Source organism: Chrysochloris asiatica, unplaced genomic scaffold, assembly GCF_000296735.1.
Source record: "Chrysochloris asiatica unplaced genomic scaffold, ChrAsi1.0 scaffold00015, whole genome shotgun sequence".
Classification (NCBI taxonomy): domain Eukaryota; kingdom Metazoa; phylum Chordata; class Mammalia; order Afrosoricida; family Chrysochloridae; genus Chrysochloris; species Chrysochloris asiatica.
The window spans coordinates 12,798,953-12,812,356 of NW_006408533.1; the positions used below are offsets into that span (position 1 = coordinate 12,798,953).

Below are 13,404 nucleotides of genomic sequence, written 5' to 3' on the forward strand. Positions count from 1 at the left end.
AAGACGTACAGCAGAATGCTTCTTGGACCCCAGGACCCTAGGATGTTCACACCTCGCCTCTCATACTTTGGCCATATTATCAGGAGGGACCCGTCCCCCTTGAGAAGGATATAACATTTGGTAAAGTAGAGGGTTGGAGAAAAGAGGAAGACCCCCAACGAGATGGATCAGCACAGTGGCGACGGCAATAGCCTCAAGCTTTAACAATGATTGTGAGGTTGGCTCAGCACTGGGCAGTGTTTCATTCTGTCGTGCACAGGGTTGCTATGAATCGATGCTGGCTGGATAGCACCCAACAACAACATATTCATTGCATATGGGTGGGGGTGGGTTGAAATACCAGGGCTTGGTCAGATGTACTTTATTCCTCAAAATAACAGGTTAGGGAAATTAGACAGGGAAAGGGCTAGAGAGACGGAAACTCTGCATTCAGAAATGTATACACCTAGATGGAGGATGTGTGAAAAACAAATACCTTCACATTTTGATATTTTTAATAAAGGTGTTTATGATTTTGTGGCAGTATTTTTTGACTTATCGTTGTACATTCATATAAAAATGCCTCATTAGTTTTGTTCCTCTAGAGAACAATCTAAGACAAGTAATAATGCCAACCTAATGATGAAGAAGTTCTGATGTGGTGCTGTGGGTTAATGCGCCAGACTGCAAAGCCGTTTGCACTGCAAGGTTGGCAGTTCAAGCTCTTCGGAAACCCTATACAGGGTCGCTATGGGTCGGAACCGACTCGATGGCACTTAACAACAATGATGAGGAGTCCTGGTGCAGTGCTGTGGGTTAATGCACTAGACTGCAAAGTTGGTTTGAACAGCAACGTTTGCAATTCAAGCTCACCAGCCACTCCTCAGAAACCCTATATAGGGTCATAATGGGTCAGAACCGACTCGATGGTACTTTAACAACAACGATGAGGAGACAGAGACACTCAAACTGAAAGCCATTCTAGAAAACTTGCCTGTGTTCTTCAAAAAATGCCCACACCTGAAAAACACATCAAAGTTTCCAGATTAAAGGAGAGTAAAGGGACATGACAATGTAATACATTGCTGTTCTGCAGGCAAAAAATATAAGAAAGGGCATTACTGGGTTAAGGACAAAATTGAAATGTGGACTGTTGATTAAAGTACTGGTTCACTCGGCAATGTCCTGAATTTGCTGAGAGTGCTGTGGGTACGGATCTTTGTTCTTCACAAATACATGGTGAAGTATTAGGGGAATGTATGCTACCCACTCTCGAATGATTCAGGAGAAATAAATTGTGCATGTGTTGAAGGCAGAAGAGGGGGTAGAAATGATCAGAGAAATGTGGCCGAATGTTAAGGAGTAAAATTGGTCAATGGCATAAGGCAATATGCTACACTATTGCAATCTCAAAGAAAAAAGTTGGGAAACAAAACCAAAAAGAGCTGCCAAAACAATTTTGTGGGGAGTTCAGCCGGTTTTCATGAGCAGAAAGTAATTCAACTTGCAATTAACTGTGCAAAATAAATGGTTTAATCCTTAGGAACATTTTGTTGCTATCATTATCATAATCATCACTGCTGGCCTTTTATGAAGCACTTATTAAGTGGCAACCACTTGGAAAGGCGTGTCCTTGGATTGCTTCTTTTCATCCTCACAAGTACCTTCAGAGCAAGTCACAGCCATGACCCTCACTTTATAGAGAAGGAAACAGATTTAAAGCGGATTTCTTAACTTGCCTAAGGGTGCGCAGACAGTAAAAAGCAGAACCAGGAATCAATTGTGGTTGTTTATCAAGTTCATGGGCTTTACCACAAGTTAAATTTATTTACATGATTGTTTCTTCATTTTCCTTGAAGTACTAATCTCATCCCAAATACAATTCTGACAAATTAGTAAAACATGAATGATTAAGGGTTTCTAGTACTAATTAAGGGTCCTGGTGTGGCACTGTAGAATAAACGCTGAATTATTAACCACAGGGTTGGCACTTCAAACCCACCAGCCACTCCCTGGAAACACTATATATAGGGTCGCTGTGAGTTTGAACCAACTCAAAGGCACTTAAATACAACAACAGTACTAATTACAGGAAACTAGCGGTGGAGTGGTTAAAACACTTTTAGCTGCTAATTAAAAAGTCACAGGTTCAAACCCATCAGCCACTCCAGGGGAGAAAAATGTGGCAATCTCCTTCAATACCGATTTAAGACTTGGAAACCCTATGGTGCATTATACTCTGACTGACAGGGTTGATAAGAAGCTCTGGTGGGGCCGTGAGTTAAGCACTGGGCTGCTAACTAAAAGGTCAGCAGCAGCAGTAGGAACTGAACCACTGATCCCTGGGAGGAAGATGAGGCCGTTTGTTTCTGTAAAGGGTCTCAGAAACCCTCTGGGTCAGTTCCACTCTGCCCTAAAATGGTCATTATGAGTCAGAATTGATTCAATGGCAGTGGGTTTTTTTTAAGCTTGGCACTCATCAAAATTAGATCACACACAAGGTTGAGACATACTGATATTTTTGGTCTCTATAATTTTCTTCATGCTCTCTTTCAAGGGCTGATATTGTAGGAAATACAATCTTAGGGGGGAAATATTCTGCTAGTAAATTAACATCCCAAAGGCTCTTACCAGGATTCACAAATCTCAATTTTATCTCTGTTAGCCAATGATTTTAAGATAAGTAAATCACTAAATTGGTCTTTATTTGGCGTAATCTTAATATGCGAAACCCAAAATGATTTACTCTTTAGTTGCACCTTAAAATTTCCACCAAGTGTCTTGCTGAAACAATTTAGGAAGGCTGCTTAGAAAACAGACTGATATCATGCCCATCCATGGCAAGCATCCAATGATCTTGTAAAACCTCTTTGAAGCTGTTTCAAGTGTGTTTTCCTTTAATATACTTTCTCTTCTTTTATGTAAACAGGTGTAATCTTAGTTTCCATGTTTCCTTTTAGTTTTGGAACCTCAATTTCACTTTAATATATTGCTGCTGTTGTTAAGTGCCGTCAAGTTGGTTCCAACTCATAGCGGCCCTATATAGGGATTCTGAGGAGCGGCTGGTGGGCTTGAACTGCCAATCTTGTGGTTCACAGTCCAGTGCTAATCCTATAGAGCCACACCAGGAGTCCAATATATATACATACGTAATTTGCAATTTGATGCATGGTTAAAGGAATATATGATCATCTTCATATATTAAGAGAAAGCTGCTGAACATCTCATATGTATATTTTCAGTGAAAGCTGAATGGTTGTTAATAAAAATATGTTTAAAACATTAATACATATTTGCAGGTATGTGGGGACCTCTTATGTACCTTCTAATGTATACTGTGGGTGTCCATTCAAGAACGATGTGTTTCCAGCGTTGGCTGCATACTGGAACCATTGGGGAAGCTTCTTAAGTCCTAGTGCCCAGAAGCCACACTCAGACCAATTAAATCAGAAGGTCTACATGTGGGACACAGGTGTCAGTCATTTTGAAAGCTTCCTAGGTGATCCCAATGTGCAGCCAAATGTGAAAATCACTGCCTAGATGGACCATCCAAAGTCACAAAGGATTATATTTTTTGCATACTTATCTAAAGGATTGACAAAGATATTTCAGAATTGGTCTTTTTTGGTAAGGATGTATAGTCCAACTGGAAAGTACAGATTTGTGCATATAAAGAAAAAATTAACTCACTAAAGATGGTGGATGTGTGTCCAACAAACACGGTATGCAAGCCACACACCTAGAGATCACGGCAGGATGGAGAACCTCAAGGGAGTGAGGAGAAGCCTGCAACTCAAGCAGGGTGACATCATAATGGAAAAGCAGCCAGTGTGTTCAGTGAAAATACCTGGTGTGCCTGAAAGCATACTGGGAGATGAGTAAACTAGCTAGAGTGAAAGGGTTACTCCGGGAAGTAGAGAAGCTAGGCTACAACTGGCCTATGCCTTGAGGACCTTCGACAATAAGTCAAAGCCAGAGGCAATAATGGAGTCTCCAAAGGAATTTTAAGAAATTAATGACAAAATGAAAGTACTCTTTCGGGAAGACTCACTTGACAGAGACATTCAGGAATGTTTTAGAGAAAGACTAAAAAACTGAGTCTACCAATAAAACAGAATAAAATTCCCTTCATGGTGCATGATGAAGCACAGCCTCATTACTTTTCTTTCCAGATGGAGTTGGTACAATAGTGCAGTTCTTACTTGTCTTAGGAACCACCCTCAGGAGTGCCTGGGTAGCCCAAAGAGCTAATCTTACTCTCTGCCTCTACAAAAACTGTCCATTTTGCTTAATTCCCAAACTCAACAGCTGTAATACTTTCTGCAGCTACATGGTCCTTTTTATCCATGAAAGTCACTCTTTGGGCTAGAAAATACTTTGCAGGAGACAGTCTCAGGACCCATATTGAAAAATGTAGGAAGCATCAAAAGAAGATGAAAAGAATACAGAGTCACAGTACCAAAAATAACTGGTCAATACTAAAGAAGCAAATGATCAGGAACTAATGGTATTGAAAAATGGGGGTGCTATAAAGGCACTGGTGTGGCACTGTGGGTTAATGCACTGGACTGCAAAGTCATTTTGAACCACAAGGTTGGCAGTTTAAGCTCACCAGCTGCTCACTGGAAACTCTATATAGAGCAGATTTGAGTCGGGACAGACTCACTGGCACTCAACAACAACATAAAGGCACGAAGTGGCTAGCTTACAAGTTTTCAAAAGTGCCTAGTTTCAGAGTAAGGGGGTTAAAGTAAAATCCCCACTGAATAGTTTTCCTCTTGTCTAGATGGGTCTGGAGAAAGCAGATGGGGATAGGATTCTTCTGATTCAACAATAAGTAACTGTTATCATGACTAATTGCGAATGCCACAACTATAAAGATAGAAGTTGTGAAACAAAAGGGTAAGTAGTTAATCTTTCATTCCAGGAAGAGTAGACTCTAATACCATCAAGATGGAAGAGCATGAGCAAAGTGTGGGATCCTCACCAGAGAAGCAGCGACAGCAGTGAGACGGACAGAGAGGCGATGGCATAGAGGAAGAGCAACTGAGGACTCTAGACCCATGTTACGAGAAATGATGTGTGCTGGTGGGTAGGAGCTAGTTTGCAAAACGAGCCCTTTGGTTGTTTAAATGAATATTTTCTGTGTAAAAAAAAGAGGGGAAAGAGGTAAATACTGTTAATTGATGGTGCACGGAGAGGACTATAATCCTTGCAAAGAAACAAAATATGATTGGTTGAGTGCAAGACTGATGATCTGCCCTGTAAACTATCACTCAATTTACAATAAAAGTGTTTTAAAAAAAGAACCAATGGTACTGAATTTGAAGAAAGAAGTCCAAGTTGCACTAAAGGCATTATCAAAAACAAGGCTCCAGGATATGAATGAATAATACCTAAAATATTTCAATAAACTGACACAGTGCTATAACCACTCACTAGTCTATGCCATGAAATTGAGTTACCTGACCACTCAATTGTAAGAGGTCCATATTTGTGCTCATTCCAAAGGAATGTGAACCTATAAAATGTGGAACTTATCTAAGAATATCATTAACATCACACCCAAGTAAAATTTTGCTGAAAATAATTAAATGATTGCAGTAATGCATTGATAAGGAGCTGCCAGACATTCAAACCAGTCGCAGACGAGGACCTGGAACTAGGGATACCATTGTTGATGTCAGATGAATCTTGACTGAAAACAAAATACCAAGAGCTATTTACTTGTGCTTTACTGGCTATGCAAAGGTAATCAACTGTGTGAATCATAACAGACTATGTATTGTTGTTGTTGTTAAGTACCGTGGAGTCGGTTCCGACTCATAGTGACCCTGCACAGGGTTTCCTAGGCTTTATGGGAGCAGAACACCTCATCTGTCTCCCGCAGAACCACTGGTAGTTTCGAACTGCTGACCTTGAGGGTGGCAATCTGATTCGTAATCACTACGCTACCAGATTATATATAGCATTGTGAAAAATGAGAATTCCAGAATATTTTATTGTGATCATGCAGAACCTGTACATAGAGCAAGCAGAAGTTGTTAGAACAGAACATGAGGATATTTAATGACTTGAAATCAAGACAGCTGTGTGTCAGGTCTCCTTTAACAATCCTTACGCAATCTGTACACTGAACAAGTAATCCGAGAATCCCTGGACTAGATGAAGAAGAATGCAGCACCAGGATTGGAGGAAGGCTCATTAAGAATCTGTGAAATGCAGATGATACAATCTTTCTTGCTAAAAGTAAAGAGGACCCACACCTATGGAATTAGTAGCTCAAAAGAGGGAGCGGGCCCTTGCAGCAAGAATCATTGCCACCCCTCCTACACACAGAGTGGACAAGGATGGGCAACTTGGACATTGGCTACCCAAAAAGGGAGGTTGGGGGGGCTACAAAGGCAAGAAGTGACTGGCTTACAAGCTTTCAAGAGGGAACCTAGAACCAGAGGGCCTGGAGAAAGGTAGAATCTCCAATGGGTAGTATTCAATCTGTCTAGGTGGCGCTGATGCAATGAAATTCAGATAGGTCTCTTGTGATACAACAGTGAATAATTGTTATCAGGACTGACTGTGAGGGTTGGAAATGTAAAGGTAGACGTTTTATAGCAAGGAGGGAAGTGATTAACTTTTCAGTCTAGGAGCGGAGGTCCCTGGGACCGTCAAGGGAGAGGAGCAGAGAGCGGGACCCTACCCAGAGAAGCAATGATGCCTGAAATGGAGCCAAAGATGATGATGTGGAGCGATGGAGCAGCTGGAGACTTTAGATCCAGAGAGGGAGAGCTACTGTGTGCTGAAGACCTGAGGGGCACAGGGGAAGGATTGCATGGAGGGGATTGTAACCATGGCAATGAGACGATATACGATGGAATGAATGTAAAAGTAATATTCTCCCATGTAAACTATCACATAAGTCACAATAAATCATTTTAAAAAATAAATAAATAAAAGTAAAGAGGACTTGAAGCACTTGCTGATGAAGATTAAAGGATACAACCTTCAGTATGGAATACAACTCACTGTAAAGAAAATTAAAACCCTCACAACTGGACCAATAAACAGCATCATGATAAATGGAGAAAAGAATGAAGTTATCAATGGTTTCATTTTACTTAGACCCACAAATAATGCTCTTGGAAGCAGTAGTCAAGAGATCAAATGATGTACCGCATTAGGCAAATCTACCGAAAAAGTCCTCCTTAAAGTGTTCAAGAACAGAGATGTTACTTTGAGGACTGAAGTACACTTTATCCAAGCCATTGTATTTTTAATCACCTCATACACCTGTGAAATCTAGAAAATGATGGAAGAACAGGAGAACTGATGCATTTGAATTATGGTGTTGGAGTAAAATACTGAAAATACCATGGACTTCCAAGAAAAACAAACAGAAGTGTAGCCAGAATGTTCCTAAGATGTGAGGATGGAGAGACTTTGTCTCATGTACTTTGGTCATGTTGCCAGGAGGAATAAGTACCTGGAAAAGGACATCATGTTTGGTAAAGTAGAGAGTGAGTGAAAAAGAGGAAGATCCTCAAGGAAACAGATTGATGTAGTGGCAGCAAACAATGCTCTCAAACATGACAATTGTGAGGGTGGCTCCGGACTGGGCAGTATTTCATTCTCTTGTGCACAGGGTTGCTAACTAATTCAAGCCACTAAATTATAACTTTGCTATTTTGTTCACTGATGCATCCTAAGCTTCGAAAACAATGTTGGCACATAGAACATGCTCCATTAACTCCAGTGAAAGGCATTTGGTGAACTGTAAGAAGTTTAAAGTGAGGTGAGAAGGAAGGCATTGTCCTTATTTAACTACAAAAGGTACCTCGAAGCAAGGCAGTGAGTTTATCTCAGCTACCTGCACTCTAAAGGCCTAGTTTCAAGAGGGACATGTCCAAGGAATCAGAACTTTCAGTCCAGTATTTAAAAAACCAGACCACAATGCTCATTGAAAGTCTCTTGTGAAAACACGGCCTCGGAGTTATTCAAAAAATCAATTTTCAAGTTGTGCACACTGGTTATTATTTAATGACATGACTACTTGGAAGCTTAGGAGTTTGGCTACAGATAATTGATTTTAATTCCAAGACTACAGAGAATCTCACTGTGTTTGTAAAAGTTTCACCTTAAAAGTATCTAGTAAGAATTCTAGTTTAAGGGCATACATTACTTAGCAACACCGATGACAAAATTAATCTAAGCTTCCACAGGTATGTTATCTAGTGCTGCTATGAAGCAGCAATGCCATAAATGACTAATTGTAAAGAAACAAATGTATTCTCTCACAGCCTTGTGGCTGGTGATGGTTGTGTATTCTCGAGTCAGTTCTGACTCATAATGACCCTATGTATAGGGTTTCTAAGGCTGTAAATCTCTACAGGAGCAGAAAGCTTCATCTTTCTCCAGCAGAGCATATGGTGGATTAGAACTGCTGACCTGAGGCTAGCAGCCGAACATGTAACCCACTACACAACGAGGGCTCCTTCTCTCACAGTTTAGGTGCCAGCTGTAGGGGAAGGCCCCTGTCTCTGCCAACTCTAGGGGAAGGGCCTTCTCTCCTTTCAATATCTGTGAGCCCGGCATTGCTTGGAGATCTCCGTGTGTCTTGATTATCAATCTTTCTCTGGATCTAGAAAGTGCTCAATACAAGGACCCTGGATTCAAAGGACACACTCTGCTCCTGATACACTTCCCTCTCCTTCAATCTCTTGTAGGATAAGAGGTGGAAGTGTGGTGGATGGACTACAAGCCACAAGGTCGGCGGTTCATGTCCATCAGCTGCTCCATGGGAGAAAGATGAGACTTTCTACTCCTGCAAAGATTTAGTATTGGAAACCCTGTACAGGGTCACTATGAGTCGGAACCAACTCTACGGTATTTAACAATGTAACAAGATAAAAGATGATGCAGACCACATTATAGGTAAACTCTTCTTACACGCATCAGGTCTGTGACCCACCACAATCCCAGTATAACTGATTCGCAGATCAAATCAATGCAGATGACTACATTACAATGTAACTGCAAACCACTGCCAATCATGGTCCAGCCAAGTTCACACAAATTTCAATCCATGACAAATAAAATAACCAAACAAGAGTTTCATTCTTTATTTTCTAAGTCACTAGCCCCTAGTTTATAGGCATTTCCTGTTTCCCCACTGAGGAGGGAAAAAAATGAGCATGTTCAATCCTCTTCCTCTGACGTTTCTTGTCTCTTGAGATGAGTCTTACCTGCATAATGGACTGGAATCTCTATCTTTGGCCCAATGACATAGTGTCCCTCCTCCAGGCTATGGGCAGTGATGGTCGTCCATTGACGGCATGAATGAATCAGAAGGTAGTCGTTTTCCCGCAGTCCTTCTATACATTCTCCTAGAAAATATAATTTTTGCATAAAAGACTTATAATTCCTATTAGCTTGTCACATGCTTTGTACTAAAATTCCATAAGCTAAAACTTCCCTAGTATGGTAGTGGTGGTTATGTGCCGTCGAGTTGGTTCTGACCCATAGCGACCCTGTAACAAGGTTTCCAAGGCTGTAAATCTTTATGGGAGCAGAAAGCCTCATCCTTCTCCCGCAGATAGACATATATAATTCATTGTAATCAGAAGTTAAAGTTCATCTTTGAATTAGCAATTAAAAAAAGTATTTTATACCAAGCGATCAACATATAAAGGATCTTATAAAAATGTATTCTACTCTTTTGCAAACAGATTTCCAAATATCTCATTGTATCTAAGCGCTTATAGTGTAGTGGTTACAAATCGGGCTGTGAATCACAAGGTCAGCAGTTTGAAACTACCAGCTGTTTTGCAAGAGAAAGATGAGGTTTTCTGCTCCTATAAAGATTTACAGCCTCAGAAACCCTGTACAGGGTCCTATGAGTTGGAACCGACTCCATGACACATAACCACCCCACCACATTTCAACGGCAATAAAACACCCATTTATTGTGAGCCTACAATGTATTTCTGGAGTTTTGGCATGGCACTGTGAGATAATGCACAAGACCCAAAGGTTGGAGGTTCAAACTCACCAGCCGCTCCTCAGAAACCTTATACAGGGTCTCTATGAGTTGGAACCAACTTGACTCATAGCAATCCTGCACAGGGTTTCCGAGGAGTATTTGGTGGGTTTGAACTGCTGACCTTGTGGTTCAAACTAACCTTGCAGTCCAGCGCATTGTCCTGCAGTACTACTACATCAGGAAGCTTCAACATACACCATGTCAAAATGACAGTTTTAGCATCTTTAAAGGGCTCAAATCGTATTCCTTTTCAATGTTCTTTAGAGTTTTGGAAATAAAAACTGTTCAAAGGAATAAGATCAAGACTATAGTGTGGAAGGAGTAAGGTTTTCCAAAGAAATTCTCTTAGACTAGCCTGTGCTGCCCTCCATGAATGAGCAGGTACATTGTCCTGATGGGAAAAATTGACTGCTGCAACTTTTTGGTCTAGTTCTCACCATTTTCTGAAAACCTTTACATAATACCTGTGGATCATCCTGGGCCCTTTGAGAAAGTCTATTGAGATTACTCTTTTGGAATTTCAAAATACAATTGCCATAGCCTTTTGAGCTGATGTCTCTACCTTGATTTTAACTGGCTCATGCAGATTCTGTAGGAAGCCATTGTTTTGTTTGGACCTTTCTCCCCACCTTTGGAAGGTACCTTAATGAGAGTAAGACAAGAGAGAACTTATCTGCAGCCATCCACTGATGACAGAAACATCTTTAAACATGTTTTGTTTAGAATAAAACAGTACATGTATGAACTAGAACCCTCACAACAATACTTTTTACTTACTCTTGTAATATTTTTTCATGTAATACACTAAACCTTTATATTTTTCCTTCTTTTCAGATGAGAGATATCAAGGTACAGAATGTTAAATAACATTAACTCACAAACTTCCTAAGCAGAAAGTGTGGATTCAAACTTTGGTCAGGCTGATTCCAAAGCTTAAGCTTTCAAAAAACACTACATTATAAGTACACCAAATTAAAGCAATGGTGGTTTAGTGGTAGAATTCTCATTTCCATGTGGGAGTATAGAATTCTCATTTTCCATGGGTTTGATTCCTAGCCAACGTAACTCACATGCAGCCAATACCTGTGAATGGAGGTTTGCATAGTGTTATGATGCTGGACAGGTTTCAGCCGAGCTTCCAGACTCAGACAAACTTGGGAGTAAGGCCTGATGATCTACTTCTAAAAACTCAGTCAATGAAAATCCTAAGATCATAATAGTCTGATCCACAGCTGATCATATGGAATGCAAAAGACCAGGCAGGATTTCATTCCATGGTGCCCGGGACTGTCATGAGTCATATAGTACAGAAGGGGAAGTTTTCATATTTGTAATGTAAAAAAAACTAATGATAAACATACACTTATCCAACTAATATTTATCATCTTTTATAGGCAAGGCAATGGATGAATGGGCAAAAATCAAAGGTTTGGTTCCTGCAGCAAGAAATTGACATTATTTTTATGCACTAGAGAAAAAGTGAATCTAGCATGAGGATGGAGACTTCCAACAGAGAATATCAAGAAGAAATGTCAGAGAATATTTAAGTTGGCTTTTCCTTGATGGATAAATTTGGCTTCAGTGAAAGAGGAGTAATGGGAGCCAATGAAGGGTTTTGGATAAGAGAATACTCAAAGCTCTGCTTTAGGAAAATTAATCCAGCAGTCCTATGAAAGATGGGTCAGAGAAGAAAGAAAATGGAATCACAGGATATATATAGGAAACTCAGTGAGGAAAAGAACAGTATCGTTCAGGGAAAAGGAAAAATGTAATTTTCTGCAACTAAATTGTTTTATCATAAAAGCTATTTTAATTTATTTCCACAGTGGGCTCTAAAGAGGCATCTAAGAAACAATTGCAGTCAAGTTAATCAAAATGAAAATTCAATGTTAAATCTTACTATTAACAAGTGTCGTAAATACTCTAGCAAGAGGATTCAAATGATTTTCAAAGCCATAAACTAGGGAAAAAATCAACACCTTTTTAAAAAAAACGCTTTATTGTGAATTATGTGATAGTTTACATGGGAGAACATTAGCTTTACATTCATCCTAGCGTATATCGTTTCATTGCAATGGTTACAATCCCCTCCATTTATCATCAACCACCCAAAGGATATACCCTGCAAACCTGCCCCCCGGTCATCAGCACACAGTCCCTCTCCCTCTCTGGGTCTAAAGACCCCAGCCACTCGATCTCTCCAAGTCATTGTCTCAGCCTCCATCTCTGGCGTCACTGTTTCTCTGGGTAGGGTCCATCACTCTGCTCTTCTCCCTTGATGGTTCCAGGGGCCTTGGCTCCTGGACTTCATAGTTAATCACTCCCCTCCTTTAGCTACAAAATATCTACCTTTATATTTCCAACCCTCACAGTCAGTCCTTGTAACATTTATTCACCATTGTACCACAAGGGAACTATCTGCATCTCCTTTCATTAGCCCCGCCCAGACAGATTGGATACTACTCAGTGGAGATTCTACCTTCCCCTGTGCCCTCTGGATCGAGGCTCCTCTTGAAAGCTTATAAGCCAGTCATTTCTTACCTTTGTAGCCTTCCCTCCTTCCCCATTTTGGGTAACCAACGTCCAAGTTGCCCATCCCTGTCTACTCTGTGTATAGAGGGGGTGGGAATGATCCTCACTGTAAAGATCTGTTCCCTCTTTTGAGCTACTGCATCCATAGGTGTAGTTCAAGTTCATCAAATTGTATCAGGTTACTCTTTTCTTCCTCTTCTTTCTTCTTCTAGATGAGCTCTGATCATCCAGTCATTGAAGCCAGGTTGAGTGGGTATTATCTGCAAGTATGGATATGCATATTCTTATATCTTGTATCAGCTGGTCGTGTCACTCTCCACTCTAGTCCTCTGTGGCTATGTCACTGACTCTGGGCCCAAGAGTCCCCCAGGTCTTACCACAATGCTGGCCAACCAGGTCACCACCCGGGTTCACAGGAGTATACTGAACATTGTAGGGCTTAGCTTGCAGCTTCATTGCTGTTTTTCCCTCACTTCCCCTTATTGGTGACGAACATGGTCACCAGTTAGAGCGCATGTCTGCTTGTGTATTCCCATTGAGTCTTAGTCTTGGAAGGGGGTTTGCCTTGAGGGGACCCAACCACTTGCCTCGATGTCTCCTGGGTGAGCAACTTGCTTGTTCCAACACCTATTTTTGAGACTGCACTTAAAAAAACAAAAATCCCCTGAAACCTGTATCTGCTTTAGACAAAATAAGAGTTTTAAAGAAATTGTCCAGATATAAAATTTAGCATAACCTAAGTTCTAGGAAAAAAACAACAACCCTGGAAATAAATAATAGTGATGGTTGTAGTGTAGTTAGTGTGGCTGGATTGTACATGTAAAAACGGTTGTACTGGAAAATGTTTTGCTATATAT

At 40.6% G+C, this 13,404-nt stretch overlaps 1 protein-coding gene across 2 annotated transcripts in view; it reads right to left on the reverse strand.

The window, feature by feature from the left end:
- The window catches only part of GAREM (GRB2 associated, regulator of MAPK1), a 248,827-nt gene that overhangs the window by 141,316 nt on the left and 94,107 nt on the right, over positions 1–13,404 (reverse strand). For both annotated transcript variants that reach the window (XM_006835048.1, XM_006835047.1), the window contains exon 2: positions 9,219–9,359. In XM_006835048.1, the coding sequence (XP_006835111.1) occupies positions 9,219–9,359 (141 nt within the window). The remainder of the gene's footprint in view (positions 1–9,218; positions 9,360–13,404) is intronic.